The sequence below is a fragment of the Anabrus simplex genome, chromosome 7 (genome assembly GCF_040414725.1).
Source record: "Anabrus simplex isolate iqAnaSimp1 chromosome 7, ASM4041472v1, whole genome shotgun sequence".
Classification (NCBI taxonomy): Eukaryota; Metazoa; Arthropoda; class Insecta; order Orthoptera; family Tettigoniidae; genus Anabrus; species Anabrus simplex.
Window position 1 is genome coordinate 94,003,117 of NC_090271.1, and position 25,442 is coordinate 94,028,558.

A 25,442-nucleotide genomic window follows, 5' to 3' on the forward strand; every position below is an offset into this window, starting at 1 on the left:
AGAATATATTGAGACGCCACAAGGGTTGGCGTTTCCGAAGTACGTGTTGGTGGTTAATTCTAAATCACGTAATTTGAAGTCCGATTTTTGTGTCCCAATGACTTCGAATTAACGAAGTTTTACTATACTTTGCCATCACCTTCTGAAGACCCTTTTCATCATGTACTATGGATCCATCTTCTCTCTCTAATGCCTTGATTTAGGCTATTCTTTTATTACTCTGTATAATAGTTTCTGATTTCCTCGACTATCTTGGTCAATTTTGTTGGTAAACACTCCCCAACATTTCTCCTTTTCTTCCTTGATACTCCTCTTTACTTGTAGTTTCAATCCTTTGTATTCCACATCTAACATTTCTATTTTATTCTCATCCCCTTGATATGCTTTTTGCTTTTCCTTATCCATTTCTTTCTTCACCTTGTTTCTTTTTTTATTTTGCCTGTACACCATTGTGTGTCCTTTCCCTTAAAGTTTGCTTTTGTTTTCCCTCATACCTCAATTGCTGCTTCCACAAATGTCTGTCTTAAATTGTCCCACTCTTCTTCTCCACTTTTTATTTCTGTGTTAGGCAACTTTTTTATCCAATCTTGGAATGCCATTCTTTTATCCTCCTCCTCCTCCAATTCTCAAATCCTGATCTTTGGTTTCTTCTTCTGTACATTTTTAGGGATTTTAACCTGTTTTAATTCCACAATTACTAATCTTATGATCACCTTCCATACTTTCACTGGGGATTATCTTCATGATATATCTTCCCCATTCTCGCTCTGTTATTACAAAATCAATGAGTGTTCCATACTGTCCATCCCAATTATATCAGCTGATCTTATGGCTGTTCCTCTTCATAAACCATATGTTCTTTATTCTGCTTCAGTCAGTCACTACTGATCTGCATTTAGGGCAGTCACCCAGGTGGCAGATTCCCTATCTGTTGTTTTCCTAGCCTTTTCTAATGATTACAAAGAAACTGGAAATTTATTGGACATCTCCCTTGATAAGTTATACCAATCCATAACTTCCCTTCCTATAAACGAATATTTTCCCCAATTTGTCCTCTTGAATTTCAGCTTTATCTTCATATCGTGATCTTTCCTACTTTTAAAGACACCACTCAAACTTATTCGTCTACTGATGTCATTCCACGCCATCTCTCCACTCACAGCTCGGAACATACCACTTAATTGAGCAGCTCATCTCCTTTCTCCCAAGTCTTTCCAGCCCAAACTTTTTGCAACATTTTAAAACGCAATTCTTGTCAGAAATCACCCAGAACAAATCGAGCTGCTTTTCTTTGTATTTTTTCCAGTTCTTGAATCAAGTAATCCTGGTGAGGGTCCCATACACAGGAACCATACTCTAGTTCAGGTCTTACCAGAGACTTATATGCCCTGTCCTTTACATCCTTACTACGACCCCTTAACCACTAAATACCCTCATAACCATGTGCAGAGAGCTGTACCCTTTATTTACAATTATATTTATGTGATTACCCCAATGAATATCTTTCCTAACATTAACACCTAGGTACTTACAATGATCCCCGAAAGGAACTTTCACACGATCAATGCAGTAATTAATACTGAGGGTACTTTTCCTATTTGTGAAACTCACAACCTGACTTTTAACCCCGTTTACAGTCTGACTCGTTGGCTGAATGGTCAGCATAGTGGCCTTCAGTTCAGAGGGTACCGGGTTCGATTCCTGGCCGGGTCGGGGATTTTAAGCTTCATTGGTTAATTCCAGTGGCCCGGGCGCTGGATGTTTGTGCTGTCCCCAACATCCCTGCAACTCACACACCACACATAACACTATCCTCCACCACAATAACACGCAGTTACCTACACATGGCAGATGCTGCCCACCCTCATCGGAGGGTCTGCCTTACAAGGACTGCACTCGGCTTGAAATAGCCACACGAAATATATATATATATATATCCCATTTACCGTCATACCATTGTCTACTGTCCATCTCGCAACATTATCAAGGTCATTTTGCAGTTGCTCACAATCTTGTAACGTATTTATTACTCTGTATGGAATAACATCATCTGCAATAAGCCTTATCTCTGAACATAAAGGTCCAATAATACTGCCTTGAGGAATTTCCTTCTTAATTATTCCCCTACTCTAATTATCTGAGTTATGTTTTCTAGAAATATAGCCACCCATTCAGTCACCCTTTTATCTAGTCCAGTTGCACTTATTTTTACCAGTAATCTCCCATGATCTACCCTATCAAATGCCTTAGATAGGTCAATCACGATACAGTCCATTTGACCTCCTGAATCCAGGATATCTGCTATATTTTGCAAGTTGAGCTTCAGTGGAATAACCTTTCCTAAACCCAAACTGCCTTCTATGAAACCAGTTATTAATTTTGCAAACATGACTAATATAATCAGAAAAAATGCTTTCCCAAAGGTTACATGTAATGCATGTCAAACTGACTGGCCTGTAATTTTCAGCTTTATGTCTATCACCCTTTCCTTTATACACAGGGGCTACTATAGTAACTCGCCATTCATTTGGTATAGCTCCTTCATGCAAACAATAATAAAATAAGTACTTCAGATATGGTACTATATCCCAACCCATTGTGTTTAGTATATCCCCTGAAACCTTATCAATTCCAGCTGCTTTTCTAGTTTTCAACTTTTGTATCTTAATGTAAATGTCATTGTTGTCATAGGTAAATTTTAATACTTCTTTAGTATTAGTCACCTCCTCTATCTGGACGTTATCCTTGTAACCAACAATATGTACATAGTGCTGAATACTTCTGCCTTTTGAAGATCCTCGCATACACACTCCCCTTGATCATTAATGATTCCTGTAATGTCCTTCTTGCAACCTGTTTCTGCCTTAAAGTACCTATACATACTCTTTCATTTTTTCATAAAAATTTGTATGACTGCCAATTATGCTTGCCATCATGTTATCTTTAGCTGACTTCTTTGCTAGATTCAATTTCCTAGTAAGTTCCTTCATTTTCTCCTTAATTCCACAGCCATTTCTAACTCTTATTTCTTTCCAACCTGCAACTCCTTCTTAGTCTCTTTACTTCTCTGTTAAAATACAGTGGATCTTTACCATTCCTTACCACCTTTAAAGGTACAAACCTATTTTCACATTCCTCAATAATTGCTTTAAACCCATCCCAGAGACTGTTTACATTTTTATTTACCGTTTTCCACCGATTATAGTTACTTTTTAAAATCTCCCTCATGTCTGTTTTATCGGCCATGTGGTACTGCCTAATAGTCCTAATTTTAATACCTTCCTTTCTTTCACATTTATTTTTAACTATGACAAAAACCGCTTCGTGATCACTAATACCATGTATTACTTTGGTTTCTCTATAGAGCTCATCTGGTTTTACCAGCACCACATCCAGAATATTCTTCCCTCTAGTTGGTTCTCCATCACTTTCTGAATCAGCTTCCCATATTAACTTATTTGCCATTTGTTGGTCATGCTTCCTGTCGTTTGCATTACCTTCCCAATTGACATTTGGTAAATTGAGGTCACCCGCTACAATCACGTTCCTTATCGTTTCCCACATAGCTGATTATCTTATCAAATAATTCTGAATCAAAGTCAGCGCTACGCTTTCCCGGTCTGTACACTCGAAAGATATCAAGTTGCCTGTTATCTTTAGAGATGAGCCTTACAGCTAGAATTTCATGTTCATCATTTTTAACTTTTTTGTAGCTTACAAATTCTTCTTTTATCAGAATGAATACCCCCCCTCCTACCATTCCTATGCTATCTCTACGATACACTCTCCAGTTTCGTGATAATATTTCTGCATCCATTATATCCTTTCTCTGCCATGATTCAACTCCTATTATATATCTGGTAAATATATAATATATCTGTTAAATTAAATTCTATTCCTTTCTTTACAATACTTCTACAGTTCAACACTAACATTTTTATGTCATCCCTACTGACTTCTAGTTCCCTGTACCTTTATCACCGCTCCCTAGGCCATCCAGTTTCCTTGAATGTACCACCCTATAACCCTTCTAAGCAAATTTCCTAACTTATAATGTAACACTGGTTTAAGTGAAGGCCATCTGAGCACAGATTCCTGTCTCCTAGCCACCCATTAGGATCTAGAAATCTCACTCCCAGTTTCCCACATACCCAATCATAGTCTCATTTAAATCCACAATCACCTTCCAGTCAGTATCCCTCCTGCACAGTATTCCACTGATAGCAATCCCTGCTTCCTTAAATTTCACTTGTGCTGCATTTACCAGATCCCACACATCTCCAACTATGTTGGTACTTTTACCTGCTATTTCTGATACAAAAGTCCAACAGTTTCTCTCCATCTTAATTTCTGTCACCATGCCCATGTGTGCCCAAAACATTCTCATATCCCATTCTGTCAGTTCCCACATGGGCATTCAGATCTCCCATTATCATGATCCCATCTCCAACAATGTGTGTTTCCAGTTCATTGAGGTAATCTTTTTCTTCCACGCTACATCCTGTGTGTGGAGCACACACCTGTACTATCTTCAGTAGTTCCTTGTTTACATGTATGTGCATTATTATAATTATTTCATTTACGTTCTCAACTTCAGCTGTTGGTTCAACATTCTGATTCACGATAAATCCCACTCCATTTATTTTCTCTTCACTGTTACCCGTCCAATAGAAGTTATGCCCCTTAGTTTTTTCATTCCTTTCCCTTTCCATTTTACTTCATTTCAGTCAATTCATTTTCCTTCCCATTCATCGTTAAAATATTTATTGTACCAAATCGGGTTTTGTTCTCTGATCTAACACTTGCACGAACATCAGCATTACCATTATACTGTGCAACTGTAGCCAGAGACATGTCAATTCCATTTCCATTTTTAAATTTCCATCCGAGGCTTGTATTATAGTTGAAAGCAAATACAACTTTACTCATCTGCTGACCTGGTAAGCCTAAGGGTGGCGTACACCAACCAAGAGTAAGTTCTACTTCCGAAGTATTTTAGTCTTTTCAGATACTCCTGGACTAAATTACTACAAGAGTAAAATGCTAAAGAGCACCATCTTGTAGTATATTACTAAAGAAGTAAATAACACACGAATATAGGTTAGAATTTACTCTCACGTCGTGCATGGAGTAAGCTAAGTTTAGACTTGTTGACTAATGATAATATCATGCCGTATATGAGAGGAAAGACGTTTCAAACGTGTTTGTGGATTACTTAGATATATTGATGGTCTCGACGCAGAAAACAATTGGAAATTGATAGTGCGTAGACCTACAGTGTGTGAAAGGTGAGAGCCGTATAATGTTCTCACGGAGAGTTTCAGGAACATTTTTGGTCTTAGGAAGGAATCCTTTACTTTCCTTCTAAATCTACTTGGAGATCACTTACAGCTGAATTCTTGTCTTATTTTTGTTGTATCTCTCAAATTACAGTTGTGTGCCCTACGAGTGTTTCATACCGGAACATTTCAGGACAGTTGCCGATGATCTAATTAATGTTCACCGCACAACTGCTGGCTATATATTTTGTCGCGTGGTTAAAGCACTAGTTGAGGCTAATAGGGAGGTACGCCTGCAAATGATGATGATTGTTCGGAAAATAAAAGGACATTTTTCACGTTGGCAGGTTTCCACACATTGTGGGTGCAATTGACTGTGACTGCGCGCATATTCCAATTTTTTGCCCTCTCAGTGACAATGGTGAACTTTTCAGAAATCGGAAGAGGTGTTTATCTTTTTTTTCAATTTGCTTAATGTCACACCGGCACAGATAGGTCTTATGGCAATGATAGGGCAGGAAAGGCCTAGGGATTGGGAAGCGGCTGTGGCTTTAAGGTACAGATCCAGCATTTGCCTGATGTGAAAGAAAGAAGCCATGGAAAACCATCTTCAGGGCTGCCAACAGTGGGGTCCGAAACCACTGTCTCCCGGATGCAAGCTCATAGTTGCACACCCCTAACCGCACGACCAACTCGCCCGGTGAAAATGGGAAAATTTCGCTGTGGATGTAGGCGATCTGTATGAAGAAACCACCATCAGTTTTAATTTTTCCTGCGTGTCCATGACTTTCTGCTTTGCCTCCGCCTTCGCTTTTAAGTCCTTCCACAGAATCTTAACTTGCTCTTCACTGCGTTTTCTGTCACTCGAAGCATTGAATTTTTCTGTCACGACTTTCCATGAATTTCTTTTCTTATCCAGCATCTTTATGTTGTGTTTCTTACACCCTATATCCTTTGCATAGATCGTCATTATCTGTATTAACAAGTATTTATCTTTTTCGCTTATGTTTCCCCCCCCCCCCCCCCCCCGTTACCTATCGCACATAACCTTATCCATTTAGATTTCTTTAAAGAAGATGCACAAACACAACACTACTCCGCGAGTAACGAACGCTACTTCTATAGTAGTAACTAAAAGAGTAAATTGTACTTCTACTCTCAGGCGTTACTTCTGTAGTAAATAACTCCCGTAATAATTTACTTCTATAGTGTGGACTTCTTTAGTAAACGCTACTTCCGTAGTAATTTACTCTAAGATGGTGCATGCCACCCTAAGGCACTCATGAGAATATCAGGCTAAAATTAAAACTGCCTTTTGCCTGCATGCAATTGTTGATTTTACATTGATTTAAATTTAATTGGGTGGTTGTGTGAGAAGAAAGCAGCCTACCGGCCGGCGAGAACAATGCACTTGGCCCTGGAATCCCTAGTGACATTGGCATGTTGAACATGCTGGGCATTCGCTGCCGTATGATAAGTGGATGTTTGTTGTTTTATCAGTTGTTTAAAACCTTTATTGGATTAGCGCTCGATATATCATCGATAGTATTTGGTAGTACATCTTGTATTTTGCCGCAAGTTCCGGGTTATGAGAAGGACCTCTTCATTTCGTTAGTGATTAATGCGCCAGTGTACTTTGCAGAATTGTTTGGAAACTTAGTTTCCTTAGAAGTAGAGAAGAAGTCATTGTTTCTCCAGTATGTCTCATTTCGACGTGAACTTTGAATTGAACTGATGTGTGGATTTTAGTGCCGGGAGTGTCCGAGGACATGCTCGGCTTGCCAGGTGCAGGTCTTTTGATTTGACGCTCGTAGGCGACCTGCATGTCGTGATGAGGATAAAATGATGATGAAGACAGCACATACACCCAGCCCCCGTGCCGGCGAAATTAACCAATAATGGTTAAAATTCCCGACCCTACCGGGAGTCGAACCCGGGACCCCTGTGACCAAAGGCAAGCATGATAACCATTTGGCCATGGAGTCGGACAACGTGAACTTTAGTAAGAGGGTACAGGTTCTAACAACTCCAGTTAACTGAACGTGCGGAGCACAGTAGCATTTGCTCTACAGCGATATCTCGTTGTGTGCGTGTAATTCAATACAGTAAAGGTCGAAAAGTGTGTTTTCTCTAATTTTTCAGTTTTTGGATACAAAGGTCCCGAGTTCGATTACTGGCCAGGTCATTGAAATTTATCTTCATTCGGGGCTAGGTGATAGGGCTAATTCGAAGTGTATCCTTGCTTCAAGGTATCAGTAGTAATGGCGGGATGCATTCAACTTTTGAAACGTCTTTTACTTAAAAGTTCCGGGTGATGGGGAGAAATACCATTTTTCTTTATCTGGCATGTTATCCCCTTATTCCAGTTTCTCACCCCACAACACAACATATTCATTGCAAAGTAGTTCTACATGACTCAAAGCTGATTTAGAGCAGTGACCGAGTTCAGTTGGTGTGGCAAATAGGCCAATTGGGCAACACCGCTCGACTGATATGCTGCTTTTTTCTCTCAAAACCACTTGGTTAAATATAAATCAATATAAAATCAGTAGTTGAATGCAGGAAAAAAGCAGTTTTAATTTTAGCCTGACATTGTTATGAGCTTCATAACAAGCCGAATTGTTTATGGCTATGATCAGCCAGTAATGAGAAAATATTGTTTCACAAAATTTACAACTTTTTCACAAATATCAGATGAAATAAAAACTTGGTATACAGATCAATAATTTCTGTAAGACCTATTAACGTTTGGTAATGATAAGATCAATACTTTTAAAGTTATGAATTTTCAAAGTGAGCGCTCCGTTGGAAATGGAAAAAATGCCGGCACATTTTTTGTTTAACCTGCATTAAAATTTTAACTGGTTACTATAAAAATTTCTGCTACACATAATTAAACGTAGAATAAAATATCCTAAATTGTGGTGTAGGTTGTTTCTATGTGGGACAGGGAATAAACTTTTTATTAACATATAAACTCGTGTCTATACTACATGCCACTATAGTAGTAGAAATAACATAAATCATTGGAAGTCTCGAGATTCATGCTGATCATCATTATTCCGTGTCCGGTCAGCATTTCCAAAATGTAGCACAGGATGCGTCTCCACCAGCTGGAAGGATGCCCCATTTTTGCATGTTGGTCTTGAAAGGAGGGACACCCACCCTAAGACGATTGCTTGATTTCCAGATAGGGTAGGGCAGGTCATCTCCTGGAGCTAGCTCTTCCTTTGCAGGGGTATCAGACGGCAGCATGTTCTTCCACCTGGTGATGCGGTTAGACTCGGATGTTCCTACCAGTAGTTAAGTCCTGGTGATGAAGCTCTTTCTCGACTTCAGTCGACAGACTACAGCCTGGTGATCATGCAGTGGACGGCGAGTATCATTAGTCTGCTTCATCCTCTCTGTATCAGTAGCAACAGCCCTTCTGATAGTGAGGGGAGCTATTTCAACAATTGGGTAGAGTTTGTCAACTGGAGTTGAATTCAGACATCCCGACAAGATTCGTACGGTCTCGTTGATGGCAATGTCTACCTGCTTGGTGTGAGTGGATGCACTCCACACGGGTGAAGTGTACTCTGCAATGGACACACTCAAAACAAGAGCAGAGGTTCTCAGGACACGAGGGCTTGCTCCCCAGGTGGTGGCTGTGAGCTTTCTCAAAATATTGTTCTGTGAACTAACTTTCAGCCTGGTGTTGTGTATATGTTTCTTGAAGGACATTGTTCAGTCAAGAGTAACACCTAAATACACAGGTGTTGGACAGTGTTCAAGTCGTTTGCCTTGCCATGTAATGTTCAGTTCCTGCCGAGCTTCTCTATTCCTTAAGTGAAATGCGCACACCTGAGTCTTGTTGGGATTTGGCTTTAGACGATTGCCTTCATAGTAAGAGCCAAGAGTATCTAGTGCAGAAGTCAACTTTGTCAACTTTACCTCCATCTCTTCAAATGCCTTTCCTTAGGCAGCCACTGCAGTATCATCGGCATAGATGAAAAGCATGGTATGTTCCATTATGGGCTGATCATTAGTGTAAATATTAAAGAGCACAGGAGCTAGGGCACTGCCTTGAGGTAAACCATTCTTTTGTATGCGCCATGTGCTCTTCTTACCCTGGAGAGAGACTTGGAATCTTCTATTCTGCAGGAGAATGCCAATAAGAGATGTTAGTTGATAATCAATAGTGAGCTGGTATATTTTCCTCAGCAACTTTGTGTGGTTGATGGTGTCGTAGGCAGCTGTTGAGTAAGGTTCAATATCTCACTGCAGCATGACTTTCCACTTTGAAAACCAGCTTGTTAAGGAATGAACTTTCTTTCAAGGATGCCACTAATTCAGTTAAGGATACGGTGCTCGAAGATCTTGAAACAATGACATAACAATGATACTGAGCGAAAGTTTTTAGGATCGTTTGGCTCCTTACGAGGCGTAAGTAGTGCAACCACTCGAGCTTTCCTCCAGAGCTTGGGAATATAAAGCTTAGATACATTCTCATCAATCATTGTAAGCAGCCATTGCAGAGTGGTTCGGCCGAACTTCTTGATCTGTTCAACTCTGATATCATCAATGCCAGCAGCTTTATTTAATTTCAAGGTGAAGATGGCAGACTCTAGTTCATTCAAGGTGAAGGGTTCTCGGAGATTATGGTTCTCCCTTCTTGGGGTTCGTCCAGTTGCTCCCGTGTACTCCGACCTTTAGTCTTCCCGTTCATGAGTAATTGGGTTGCAATCTGGTCTGCTGTTATTGTGGTGAAGTTTCTAGGGTTTGTTGAGTCACCGCTGAGGTTTTCAGGAGATTCCAGGCTCGCCTACTGTTCAACTTCATGTCCAGGTTCTCTGCCAGTGAGGTCCACTTAACTTTGCAATTTGCTGAGATAGTTTGCAGCAATTCCTCACCAACCTGGATAGTGTCATCAGCAAATGGGTCAGCCTCAAAAAGATCTTTGTAATGGTACATCAGTTGTTTGCTGTCATCAGTCAGTCCTGGTATGTAACTTGTTCTACAATCTCTTGGAATGGTCCTTCTGGAGACTGTCTGGACGCATTTGACAAATGCCTCGTACTTCTCAGGTTGCGGTGGGATCTTGGCAACTTCTGTATCAAGCTCATTGGTGAATCTTTCCCAATCGGCCTTCTGAAAATTAAACCTTTGCTTGAAAGGTACCTCCTCTGGTACTACTATGGCATTCACTTTGCAGATTAGAGGTCTATGTTGGGTAGATGGAATGGACTTACCCATCATCTTCACGCAACTCCCAGCAACTTTTTTGATGACATGAAAATATTGTCAGGGTTGTAGCCTCTCTTCCACCGACTACTTTGAAAAATGCTGGTAGCTTTGGATCGTGAATTAGATGATCATGATTCTCTGCCCAGGTTTTCAGTTTATCTCCATTGGTATCTGAATCTGGGTATCCCCAAGATGTGCTTCGGCAGTTATAATCGCCAAGGATGAAATTTATGCCCTGGTACTTAAAGTTAGTACGTTCTTCAAATGTGAAGTCAACATTAGGAGGCTTGTATATAGAAGTAATGCTAAAGTGTGGCGTAAATACAGAAAGAATCTCGATGTCATCCCTTTCAGTCAGCGAGGTTGATGTGATATTTAGGTTTGGTCTGGTGAAAATGGCACTACCATATTTATCATGGGGCCTTTCTAGAACAAGCTCCATGCCTGCGATTTTGGGTCGATGACTGTTGTAGCCCCGGTGAGTCTCTTGCACTAGAAGGATGTCGCATTTACATTCCTTACACAAATCAGCCAATAAGGTCTCTTTGGCACACAAAAAATCCTCGATATTTATCGAGACTGTAACAAGTGGTCTTAAAAAAAGACCCTTCAGGAGGATTACTATTTCTTTGTAGACTGGTAGTGGAAGAATCCGCCGCTGCTAATTTGCAACGTTTCCCAGGGTGCGCCCGATTGTACTGATTTTTCATAGCGTAATTTATATAATCTTCGGGGATGCTTCTTCCTTGCACCCCATGCTGATCATGGATGCTCTATACTGTTGCAGTTTTCCGTAATGTACCTGTGCATACAGTGATTTTTTACTCTGACCCATATTAAATTACAAAACAGATAAGATTTCTTTATGTAAATTAAGAATTACTGGTGTGTTTGCCTGTGATTCTACCCTGTATCAAACTACATTTCCCATTTAGTTTTAACAATAATGAAATTATTTACAAAACATTAATATTTCAGTTTCTATTACATCTTTGCAATTTTCCAAGGTTAATAATTGACATTACTACAATATTTAGGATACATGCCTATTCTTGTTTGCTTATATATACAGCAGAACCCCGTTTTAACACGCCCACTTTTAACAAAGACTTTTGTAAGGCTCAGCCAAATCGCCATAAGCACAATGTTATTTAAACCCCCTTCTAACGAACCCCGACATAAGGAAAAGTCCGATTTTAAAGGAATATATTCCATATAAATTATGATCTCTCGTCCCATTGTAATGGAAAATTTGCGATAAGATACTTTTTCTAAGCTTCTTTTAAATGTTAATTAACTTCAGTTTTCATGTAACCTCAGTCCGAAGTTAACACGTTAAATAAAAGCGCTCCTTTAGCGATGTGCAGAACCGTGACAAATTGGCGCGGCCTCTGGAAATCACTGTTATCGGCAAGCAGCAGTCACTGTCATGCTATACTGATTTCCACGAGAGTTTAATCCTGATGTAAACATGGTATGTTCACATCTCCGCCAAAAAAGGAGTTATGATTTGCCGAGTGTATAGAACCGACCTCCACCCGTCAACATCTTGTGTTCGGATGTACAGGGCTGCGCATCGCATACGACAACACTGCGAAGATCTGAACTTCTGAATAAACATATTTGTGTACACTACCTAAAATAGACGAGGAACAGTTTTTGAGCTGTGTGAAGCTAAACGGAGGGGTTTGAAGGGAAATCTTCTGAAGAATATTAGGGCCTGTGTTATTTTTTATTTTTCTATTTATTTAATTGTTATTTATTTATACAAGCCAGAAGGAATCCAAGAGATCAGCCAGGCCTTAAGCAAGATGGACAACGCGTTAATAATGGGAGACCTGGACTGCAGAATAGACGCTCCCGCACAGAAAGAAAGAAATGAAAACGAAGGACTAACTCTGGTAAACAGAGGGGAAGAACACACATATCTTGAACCAAACGGGGTAGTACAATCGACCTCGTCTTCACAAACAGCGACAAGATCCACCAGGAGATAAGAGGAGACATCCCAGCGAGGAAACATATACCGATATGCAGCGTCATATATGTAAAAGACCCACGACAAAGAAACACCTCTAGAAAACAAACAAACAAACCATCAAGGGAAATCGACAAGGACAAACTAAACACAGAAGCGGCAAGAAAAGCATTGAAGAAAATACGAGAAGGGAAAACAAACTAAGCACTTGACATGATCGAAGGACATATAAAACAGGCAATAGTCAAGAAAGAATGGAAGCAGAGAAAAGCCAAGCCATGGTTCAAACAGGAGTTCCATGCAGCAAGGAGAACCGCGATCATAGCCCTCCACAAGGCAAGACAAACAAAAACGAATGAAGACCTAAGGGACTACAACAACGCCAGGAGAGCATACAAACAAACACTGCAAAAAACAGAGATATACACGGTGGAAGAGGAGAAAAAATATATCGAACAAGCAGAGGAGAAATGGTACAAATTGGCCTCACCAAAGCAGCCCTATTTCCTAAGAGACCTCCCGGTTAACACGTGGGAACATTTTAAGAAGTACTCCAGGCCAAAGAAACACGCCCAGAAATCCCAATTGGGGAGGAAGAAGTAGAGGAATTCTGCCCTTTCTCCGCAGAAGAAGTACGGAGTCAAATCACAAACTCAAAGAACAACAAAGCCTGTGGTCCAGACGGTATTGTTTTCGAGCACCTAAAGGAAACAGCGCGCGCTCTCGCATACACCTGGACGAAGCTCTTCAGCGAATACCAGAGGCAAGGCAACATTCCAAACAAATGGAGAGTAGCAACACTTAAGGTGCTCTGTAAGGGCCCAGGAGACACAAGGTAACCAAACTGCTACAGGGGAATAGCCCTGGAATGCACAGCCCTAAAAATACTAACAAGCCTACTTACGAGAGATTAAGACTGATGATGGAACACACTATACCGGAACAACAGTTTGGCTTCATAAAAGGGAACTACGATTCAGGCAGTGAAATGCATATTAGATGACATCAAAACAGCTCTAGAACACCCAAGAGGAAAATTGCACGCCATCTTCATAGATTACACCAAGGTGTTCGACCTAAATAGGCAGTTGATAATAAGAATAGATGAAATCACAGGAAGAAATCAAGAAACCAGACTCGTTCAAAGAATCTTATGCCAAAACCAAATAGAAATAGGCGACAGAGCCTCAAGAACAGAGATGATAGAGCAAACGAACGGCGTCCTTCAAGGTGACCCTTTGAGCCCCCCTGCTCTTCATAATAACCACTGCAGCAGTACCAGAAGAAATAGCAACAGAAAATGTAAAAATATACACCTACGCAGACGACATGGTAATCGTATCCCAAGAACTTCATAATGCCCAAGAAGCCTTCAGCAAACTTGTAGCGTGGGCCGAAAAAAACAACTTGAATATAAATGAGAAAACAGTGAAAATGACATTTAGAAGGGGCAGAAGACTGGCGGCGAACAACTACATCCTCTATAAAGGAAATCCACTGCGAAACGTACCAAAATTCAAATACCTTGGAATCACGCTTCAAAGCTGAGGGGACACATGACCTACACATCTGAGAATGCACCTCAACAGCCAGGGTGGCAACAAATAGTATAAAGAATCTGAGAAATGGCAGTGGCCCTATTCCGCCTGAAGATCGCACCAATTATGACCTTCAGATTAGAGGTGATATGGAAGAACCTAAACAAGAAAAATCTAGAAGACATAGAAAAAGTCAAAGCTCACTTCCTGAAAAGAGTTCTAAGTTTATCAAAGTTCACACCCTCACCCCTGACCTACGTACTAGCAAAGGAACAGTTCTTTGTAGAAGAACTTCGCCAGGGATGCAATGATCTACAGGGACTGGACTGCAGCCAGATATGACCTACGACACATCATGACGAGAGTAGCGGTCCATGGGTTTCACCACCAAATATGCACAACAAAGAAATACCATAGCCCAGAAGACAAGTGCAAGTGCGAGCTATGTGGGTCAAACGATACCATGTAAGGTGGTGCAAAAACAGAGGAACCTCACTAACAGACTTATGTAAGACATAAAACGGACTAAACCGGGCGAGTTGGCCGTGCGCGTAGAGGCGCGCGGCTGTGCGCTTGCATCCGGGAGATAGTAGGTTCGAATCCCACTATCGGCAGCCCTGAAGATGGTTTTCCGTGGTTTCCCATTTTCACACCAGGCAAATGCTGGGGCTGTACCTTAATTAAGGCCACGGCCGCTTCCTTCCAACTCCTAGGCCTTTCCTATCCCATCGTCGCCATAAGACCTATCTGTGTCGGTGCGACGTAAAGCCCCTAGCAAAAAAAAAAAAAAAAAAAAAAACGGACTAAATATATAAAACTCAAATTACTTGATATTACCTGTTGTAACATGATCTTACATTTGTATGGCCGTTGGCTGTAATAAAATCTATCATTTGTTTATTTAATTAATTTATTTAATTATTTATTTAATTATTTTAAAGAAAGCTCTCTCAGGCTAGAGCACAAAATTACACACGTAGAAAGGTTTATCTTAGGACAGCTGTTTGAAATGTCCACCCGGTAGACTCTAACCTAATATAATACCAACTTTCGAGTTGAAATTTATATCACTTATCTTGTAGGGTTCCTATCGTGATATAGCATATAGCATGATTGGACATGTCAGACGGAACTGTTGATAATCCTGTAACAAGATCTATCGAAAAGAAAAAACTCAAAAAGACAAGAAATAACAGGCAGTTGCGTTCATAAGAATGCACTGCCTATGGTCACTTCTCAGCGGTTTTCCTCTTTTGTGCCTCACTACACGCACTTGCAGCACCTTATCTCCACCCTGTACAGCTTGGGACTTTCCCCCACAACGAGAAGACTTCCTGTATTACACCACGCCTTAAGCCTTCATTTCTCGTTATTTAATCACTATTTTATAAAAAGAAAAGCACCGGTACATATGATAACCGTATTTTAATTTGATTACGTACTCTTCCAAACTCTCTAAATGTAATAAACTAAAATAAAATTAACGCGACATACTACTTTTCTTCGAGCTCACATACAGTCGAGTGAGTGCTACAGTTGCTTCTCTAATCAGCTATGTCTGTGTTCACGTGCAAAGGCAAGGTGCTCCACCTATTTGTTTACATCAGAATTAAACTCTCTTGAAGAGACATATAAATGCTGTTGGTTAGATATGTCCATTGAACTGTAGTGGAATGACGGCTGTATGGGAGCAAAGTGCGGTTTCCGGTGAGACTAGCTGTTCGGCCTGGAGGCATGACTGATGTATGCGTACATGATGCGAGAGAGAAGTAACTTCAGAAAATACAAGCATTTAGGTGGAAGATCTCTTGCAAACTTCACGTGATTTACAGTGAAAGATATATTTAATAAGATTAAAAGGAATTAGAAACTGAAAAGGCTATGGATATTGAACAAATTGAAAATGTATTCTTGAAAAAATTACAGAATGAGTAGAAAGTCATGCCCTCCATGGCTTGCACTGCCTGAACCATCATCGATAAACCCCAGGTGTAAGCGCACGGAATGTAGAGCTGCTCGAACTCTACAAAAAAGTCTGCGATGGCTTGTACTTATCCCCAACCATTTGCCCTTTAGAGCGATTTTAGTTCATGGTCGGTGGTGAAAAAATAACACTTTTCAAATAAATAAACAGAGATTTTTCCCACATTTTACAACGTGTTTAACATCCTCTAGGACTCATTAAGAATTAAAACAATCCTAAATAATTTGCATGAACAGTTCAGGAGTTAGGACTCTTAGGGCCAGTATTATAACGAGGGTTTAAACTGAAGATTGAGTTAAACTGTAACTTGAGTTTAAACCGATGTTGAGTCTTATAATGGCTGGCCTAAATTAAACTGAGGTGAAGAAGGAAATGTACGATCTTGGTAGCAGTGACCTGCAAGAAAAGATGACTGTCGATAATGTTTTGCAGTGACTTGCAAGAAAATATGGCTATCAATAATGTTTTGTTTATTTCTTGTAGGTAAAATGGCGGATAAAAGCAATACACATTGTCCTAATTTTACTTGTAAGGAAATAGAATTGCTTGTGGAATTAGTACAGAAATATTTTTATAGTCCGTGAAACAGTGGCCTTATGAATTCCTCGGAAATCTCCCATTGTAATAAACATACTATGGGAGGCATAAAACCATAATGCTATTAGTAGCTGACTGAAGCGCTCTACAGCATGATTTCTGAAATAGAAGGAAGTTGCTTTATTTTCTAAAATTTACACTTTTGATATTCAAACAGTTCAAAAAGTCATTTTTACATTCTTACCTTTTCGTTGCATGTTTTATTCTAGCACCAATTTGCAGAAATAGTGTTATGACAGTCTGTTTTGAAAGCCTGAACCTATTTAAAAACTATTTTTATTCCATATATGAAAGTGATGTGCCCTTGTTCGAAAAACTTGTGGTGCCCGTGGCCGTTCAATAGTTTGAACCACTTCTTCGTCATCGCATAGTATTTCTTCAAACACTGCATAAATATCTTCCATATCCATTCGTTCTGCCATGTTGTAAGGTTATGTATTTTTAAACTTCAGTTTAAATGGTAGATGAGTGGCAGTAAAATTAATCTCTAGTTAAACTTAAGATTAGTTTTATAATACATGACTAACAGATAAACCGAAGTTTAAACTGAATCAGCAGTTTAAACTTCTATTATAATACCGGCCCTTAGTCGGGGTGATTAATTTCATATCATGCATCAAGCCTGCAACATTTCTACCATCATATTTTACAGCATTCATAATAATGGCAATCAGTAATAATAATAATAATGCCGGGCTGAGTGGCTCAGATGGTTAAGGCGCTGGCCTTCTGACCCCAACTTGGCAGGTTCGATCCTGGCTCAGTCCGGTGGTATTTGAAGGTGCTCAAATACGTCAGCCTCGTGTCTGTAGATTTACTGGCAAGTAAAAGAACTCCTGCAGGACTAAATTCCGGCACCTTGGCGCCTCCGAAAACCGTAAAAGAGTAGTTAGTGGGACGTAACACAAATAACATTAATAATAATAATAATAATAATAATAATAATAATAATAATAATAAATTTTAAAATGTATAAATAATCCCATAATGAAATTAAATATCCTATATCCAGTCATTATCTGAAAAAGGAGAATCTTCTCTAACAATAGTTCGGTGGTTATGTTCTCCAGTGAGGTCAGCTACCTTAACCTATAGCCGCAGCACTGTTACATCAGCTAGGCATTTCTGTCTCGTGGCACCAATCGCTGCTTAGCTATCACGCAGAGGGAGCAGACTGAAGAATACCTCCAGCTTCATTCACTGTTTTTGTTCCTGTGTTGCAAGTTGTGCTGTGAGTTACATTTGTGTATGTGATGAGAGTTATACTGCGAGTTATGGCGGACTACGTTCATTATGACTGCTAAACGTAAGAAGGTGACTCTTCAACAAAAGATCATTCATTAGTGGTGTTTAAAGGGATAGCCAAGTAACTTTGTCACAGATGGCAAAAAAAAATGTGACTTGGCACCCTCTACTCTGTTTGGCATCATGAAACAGAAGGAAACAATTATGACCGCGGAAGTGGAGTGGGGTTGTGGGACAAAAATACGGAAGAATATTCGTTCTTCGCCATACAAGAAACTTGAAAACATTTTAATGAAATAGTTTGAGTCAAAAAGGAGTGAGAACGCTCCAATTGACGGGAACATACTTAAACAAAAAATGCTCGAAGTCGCACTTAAGCTGGGTTTGGTCAATTTCTATGCTTCTAATGGCTGGTTTTAAAAACTGGCACAATCTTTTGTTCCAAAACATTTGCGGCGAGAGTGAGGAAGTTAATGATACAGTTGTGTACTGGAAAAGGAATAAGTTACCTCGACTTCTTGAAGAATATTATGCTAAGGATATTTTTAATGCCGATGAAACGGGAGCGTTTTACAATTTGCTCCCATCCAAGATATATGCTGTTCGTGGAGAAAAATGCCACGGAGGCAAAAAAAAAAAGTAAAGAAAGATTGACAGCATTGTTAGTTTTAACAGTGACGGGAGGGAAAAATTATCCCCTCTAATAATTGGAAAATTTAAGAATCCAAGATGCTTCAAGAACACCTGTGTACTCCCGTGTAAATATGATTTTAACAAAAATGCGTGGATGACAGATATTTCTAAAATTTTTACGAAGTTTGGATGCTATGATAAAGTCGGCAGGAAGGAAGATAATGCTGGTGATAGATGTCCAGCTCATCCTTCTGATACATCTTTCCTGCGGAATATCAAAGTGGTTTTCTTTCCTCCTAACTGCACCAGTCGCCTGCAGCCTTTGGACCTTGGCATTATTATTCTGTGACAGTGAAGTACAGAAAGGCCCTGGTTCAAAGAGCTCTTTCTTTCCTGGAAAGAAATAAGGAAATGAAAATTAATATACTCCAAGCCATGCACAACTTGTCACAACGGACACTATTCAAAACTGCTTTGGCCATGCAGTTTTTGGTGCCATTTCAGAAGATTTTAATGAAGATGACACTAGTGAGGACATTTAGAGAGGAATGGGGGTTGTATCAATTGACTTGAGTGCCACAACATTAGAAGAATTTGTTACTTTTGATGATGAGATCCTAACCATAGCACCACAGATGGATGTTGGAGACCTTTGTGACGATGCAAAAAGACAAAGTACTAAGGAGGAAAGAGAAGAAGATTCAGCAGAACCAACTTCTGGGGCAGCAGTGAGGGACTGGATATTGCCCGCCGGTACTTCTCCTTCAACATTGATGAAGGTCTCATCAACAGTCTTAATCAAAGAAAACTTCTTTCTGTGAGACATCTGGGCAAGAGGAAGCAAACTACTGTACTGGACTATTTCAGAAAGTGAAGGTTAAAATGCTTATTCTCACGGTTCTCATGGTCTATTTTTCATAAATCTCTTTAAAATCATGTTAGGCCTTTGTTCCTTCAATTTAAAATTACAAGTCAGTAATACCTATTTCTCTTTTCCTTGGTGCAGGTTGTACTCCCAATGGTTCTCTAAGAAATTTGTTCCATCTGCTGTTTTGTAAACATTTTCTGTTATTCTTGTGTTAATTTGAGTTTTTAGGATTAATATGTTAATTCATTATTTCTGGACATTACATTAGTTAGACATAAATGTATTATTATTTCTTGTAATAAATAGCCTATTTTCTTTGAACCCCCTTTTAAGGAAACCCCCTTTTTAAAGAAGAAATCAAATCCCCCCTGAGATTCATTAAAAAGGGGTTCTACTGTATTTGCATCACAGCTAAGCAGTTTTGAGGCACAATCTTTGAGACCTCTGCCATAGAAATTTCACTAATACTTTTCCCTAATACTCATCAGTGAAATCTCTTACATAAAACAAATTCTCAAACTATGAAATTATAGAATATAGTAATAAAAATATTAACATAAAAATTCAGGCGAACTGGTTAAATTGTAAATTTTAGTATGCATTCTAGTTTGTAAAACTAGTCCATTTGTCTCTCTTTTCTATTTGCAGGTGACAGATGTACTGCTGGTTGACGATGACACTCCAGTTAAGTTTTCTGTTGATACAGTATTCTTTACCGAAAAATATGAGATAGTGTAGGAAGTCCTCCATTATCTGAGTGGAATTCCAAATGAAAAAAACAATCAATTTAGTGATAATAATATTGTTTGACTCTTACAATCAGCACATTTGATTGAATGTGTCTATTCCAGTGAATGAAGTGTGCCACCAGAAGTAAATGTTGTACAGTCTCATGATGGAAATAAAACTGGGAAGAGTGCATTTTTTAATATAATTATAATAATAAAAATAATCTTACTATATATCACACTGAAGTCATATCTTGCACCCTTATGCTGAAGTCTCCATGTTAATACTTCCTCCTTTCTTTATTCTCTCCCCTTCATTCATTCAAAGGATATGCAGTGGAGCCTTGATTCTTGATTGAGGGAGCACGGAAAAAAAACGTGGAACATGCGAAAACAGAAAATCCGGGAATGAAATATTTTACTAACATCCATGTTATTCGAGCAGGTTACATCTTTGTGTGTTGAGACCAGTCTTGAGTGATTTCTACCCAGAGCCTGTACTAATGTAAGTTAATTAGAGTGAGTTTTAATTTTCTCTTTGATTTACTTTAGCAGTACGCAGTGAACTGACTAGTTCAGCTGTGGAGTAGCATTGTCGTACAGCTGTGGTGTAATGTGGTTGGATCACTCACACAGATTCCATGTGTTGATGTTTGTGAGAGCTATTCAGCTCTCCTGAAATGTACTGAATCATGCTGATTTTAGGCCTACGTTGCTTAACTATGAAAATTTCTGATTGCGAGTTAAGGTATGAAATTATTACAAGGAGTGAAATAGCGCTGGCCTTATAGTTGCTAAGCTCAGTATATCACATGGTTGAGCAGAGGATATAAAAAAAAGGGTAGTTTAGACATTAGTCTGGTGGTATAGTGTAGTTCGGTTATGGTAGAGAGAGAGACTCCTCAAAAACCAGTAAATAGGAAATTGAAGCTTTGTTTGGTTTTTAATACCATGCCGGTATGCTGCGATTAGCTCATAAATTACAATACAGAGCAGATTAGGCAGGTCAGAAGTTATAGGTCTGTTACTGTTGGAAAATACTGATGGAAAATTAAAACATAAAACCGGCCATACCACTTTTAACAAGAATTCCAGGTATTATGATTTCTGACATATTTGTCGCTGTATTTATTCTTATTTAGTCCATCGCAGTTAAATAGTTACCTGTGATTCAGACATCTACTTTATTTCTGAATGACAGTATGCAACTCTATTTGAGGCAGTGCGGGCCTCTCTTTCGCTGTAATAACTTCCATGAATACATTTAGCCCTACATACAGAGAATGAAAATATGAAACAGAAAACCTTTAGTGGTGGAGGTGGTGGTGATTACTGTTGAAAAGATGACAACAGGGAGAAATTATATCACTTGGAATTGTAACAGAACAATGCACTGGAATTGTAGACCTTGGTGCAAAAATATGTTAACTCATTTTTATTACTTTTGTGGTAAAGTTAGATCTTTGGAACTTTTATGTAAATGTGAATTTTATTGATTTTTTTCACAGAAGAGCAACAAAACATAATGTGAGCTACAGTGCTTGACCCTTATAATGAACTAGCTGTAGTACCCGGCATTACCCGGATAGTTTCTGAATGTTTACCTGTAAGATTTGTATTACCAGTTAGTTATGTGTGAAGTGAATTTTTATAGAATTCCTTGTTGACTTGCAGATTGATATGTTATATGTTATATGATATGTTATGTAGTTTTAGAATTATTTAGATGTGTTTGATTTCAAGTTTTAGATTATTTAATTTTTGAGTAAAACTTTGTCCTTATGGAAGCTTGAATCGACTGGGAAGTATTTGATCCTGTCAAAAATTAATAGAAGATAACTATATGTATTTAGCCATCGCACTGTAGATACGATGTACAGGATTTCAACTGTCAATGAGATTGTCCCCCTCTCGCCCCCCACCCCTAAGAGATAAATCTGGATTGTCACCATTCATCTCAGTGACCCCCAAACTGTAGATTCGACACTATTTTAGATTATTTTATATCTCACTCCCCCCCCCCCCTCACACCCACCCCAAAGGGGGCTAAACATGAACTTCAAAAAATTTGGAGTGTCACTATTCATTTCAGCGACGATGAAAACTATGGATTCAATACTATTCTAGATTATTTTTATACCTTACCCCCCTCGTCCCCTGCCCGTAAGGGTGCTAGGGGTGTCTTACCCCCACGCAGTTCGTCTCCTGATACTAAGTCATAAGTGTACCAAATTTGGTTGAAATCGCTCCAGTGGTTTAGGAGGAGATGTAATAAATAAATACATACATACATACATACATGCAAAAAATGACATATATATATATATTATTTTTATACTTCACCCCTTTCCATCCCTGCCCAAAGGAGTCCTAGGAGTGTCTTACACAACACTATATTTTTTCCAGATAGTAAGTCATGTGTACTGTACCACTTTTGGTTGGCAGCTATGCCCAAACGTACATACATAATCTCGCTGCTCTAGAATCCTGGAGGTGATGTTGCCTTGGTTACGGCAGTTCATTTCTTTTATCCGATTCCTAGAGCAGGGGTAGTGTGGTGACAATATCTCCATAATGGTTGGTTTTAGGGCCCATAGGGCTTACCAAGTTTTGTTCTTTGCATCAAGGGGTTTAAAATGAGCTTGGTCTCATCTTTGTACGAAAAATTTGATATTTTGCCTACATTAGCCTGTTATTTTTATATCTCCCCCCCGTCGCACCCCCCCTCGAATTGTTGTGAAATAAAATGCAGTCCATGTCCCTCAGGGATAATGTATATTTATATTATTCTAAGAAAGTTTTATTATCGGTCCAGTACCTGAGATTAGCCATTACATACAAACAAACTTTACCTCTTTATGTATTAGTATAAAACAGAGGCCCGTCGGCAACCGCTGGTCGCAGTACTACGAAGATCTCCCGGGCTATTGTTTGTATTCTTCACTCCCTTTCCATCCTTGCCCAAAGGAGTGCTATGAGGGTCTTACAAAACAGTTTATTTTTTCCAGATAGTAAGACATATGTGTATCAATTTTGGTTGGCAGCTATGCCCAAACGTACATGCATAATCTTGCTGCTGTAGAATCTGGAGCTGACATTGCCACGATGCGGCCATTCGTTTCTTTATCTGATTCCTAGAGCAGGGGTAGTGTGGTTCCAGTATCTCCATAATGGTTGATTTTAGGGCCTTAAAACATGGTTTTCAGGCCCATAGGGCTTACAGAGATTTGTTCTTTGCGTCAAGGGACTTAAAATGAGCTTTGTCTTGTCCTTGTATGACAGATTCATTTTCGCCTTTATTAGCCTATTATTTTTATATTTTTATATCCCCCCTCGAATTGTTTTGAAAATAAAATACAGCCCATGTTACTCACTGGCAATGTAGCTTTCTATAGGTGAAGAAATTTTTAAAATCGGTTCAGTATTTTTTGAGTCTATCCGTTACAAATATACAAATTTCCTCTTTATAATATTAGTATAGATGAATTATTTAGTTAACACCTTCTTGCGGAGTTGAGAGGATGGCATAAAGTGTGCTTGTATAGAAGAATAAATGGTAATGTGCAACAATATGTTTATTAAAACTAATAATTTCACTTGAACAATATAATAGTTTAAAATACTAACACTTTAGACATAGCAGCTTTCTCCATTTATGCGAACATTTTACAATACGCAATTTTTACATATTAACACTTTGATCAATACACTTTCCACATTTTATTTTTCTGATATAATAAGAATACGTAGGAGAAATCAATATTGTGATAATTACAAAAATACAATACAGTGAAAACTCGGAATGCAAGTAACTTGGTCTAAGAGTGTTTTGCAAGACAAGTAAACATTTTAAATAAATTGTAACTTGATAAGCGAGTGGGGTTCCGCAATATGAGCGTCACGTGTGCCGACGTTTTCCCCTCCCCTGTTCATTTGTTGAATGGATGAATGAGGTCTTTGGTCCTGTAGTGAAAGTAATCTGCTGCCCAAAGTCTTGCTAGTTATAGACAGTGCTCCTGCTCATCCTCCAGGCCTTGAGGCCTTGAGGATGACTTACTGGAGGAATTCAAGTTCGTTATGGTTAAGTTCCGTCCTCCCAACACTACTCCACTACTCCAGCCTATGAATCAGCAAGTCATTTCGAACTTCAAGAAGCTATACACCAAAGCACTATTTCAGCGATGCTTCGAAGTGACCGAAGAAACAAACCTTACCATCTGAGAGTTTGGGAGAAATCATTTCCCCATCGTGAACTGCCTGAAGATCATCGATAGTCTGGGATGGGGTCACCAAGAGAACTCTCACTTCCGCTTGGGGAAAGCTATGACCTGGCTGTGTTCTTGGACATGACAATGAGCCACCGATTGTCGATGAAATTGTGTCCACCGAGCTTGAATGCTGCAGTCGCTTAAGTGCGGCCAGTATCCAGTAATCGGGAGATAGTGGGTTCAAGCCCCACTGTCGGCAGCCCTGAAGATGGTTTTCCGTGGTTTCCCATTTTCACACCAGGCAAATGCCGGGGCTGTACCTTCAGTCCACGGCCACTTCCTTCCACTTCCTAGGCCTTTCTTATCCCTACGTCACCATAAGACCTAACTGTGTCGGTGCTACGTAAAGCAAATAGCGGAAAAAAAAAAAAAGAAAAAAAAAGAAATTGTGTCCTTAGGGAAGACTATGGGGCTGGAGGTGAATGACGTGGACATTCAAGAGTTGGTGGAAGAACATAGCTAGGAACTGACCATCAGCGAACTGATGGACCTGCATCGCGAACAACAGGAAGTTATGGAGATCTCGTCCGGGGAAGAGGAGGAGGAAAAGTCAGTGGAATCTCTAACTTCAACTGAGATTCGGGAGAAGTGCAAAATGTGGGAAACGGTGCAAAGTTTTGTAGAAAAACACCACCCGAATAAGGCTGTAGCAGTGTGAGCGATGAATCAGTTCAATGACAAGGCAATGTCACATTTTCGTGAAATCCTCAAAAAGAGGCAAAAGCAACAGTCATTGGACAGGTTCCTCATTAAAGTTGCAAAAAAAAAAAACCCACAAACAATTCCAGTGAGCCATTAGTGAAATTCGTGCTACACAGGAACTCTTCTGATATCGTCTCTCGTGCCCTCACACCAGCAATGATTTAATTGTAAGGAAAAGTGCTCTTAAATTTTTTTACGTTATATTTTGTTTTAGAAATGGTAGGCGAATAAATATTTTTGTGTTGTGGACGAATCATCCACGTTTCAATTGTTTCTTATGGGAAAACTTGCTTTGATATAAGAGCGCTTTGGATTACAACCATGTTGCCGGAATGAATTATGCTCACAATCCAAGGTTCCACTGTATTTTCCGGTACCTTTGTCTGCTTGTTATTC

At 39.4% G+C, this 25,442-nt stretch overlaps 1 protein-coding gene across 2 annotated transcripts in view; it reads left to right on the forward strand.

Annotated features, from left to right (window-relative positions):
- Positions 1-20,310, forward strand: part of deltaCOP (coatomer subunit delta) — a 113,166-nt gene extending 92,856 nt beyond the window's left edge. For both annotated transcript variants that reach the window (XM_067151216.2, XM_068228600.1), the window contains one exon: positions 19,997-20,310. In XM_067151216.2, coding sequence (XP_067007317.2) covers positions 19,997-20,086 — 90 coding nt within the window. In that variant the 3' untranslated portion in view covers positions 20,087-20,310. The remainder of the gene's footprint in view (positions 1-19,996) is intronic.
- Positions 20,311-25,442: the final 5,132 nt, after the last annotated feature.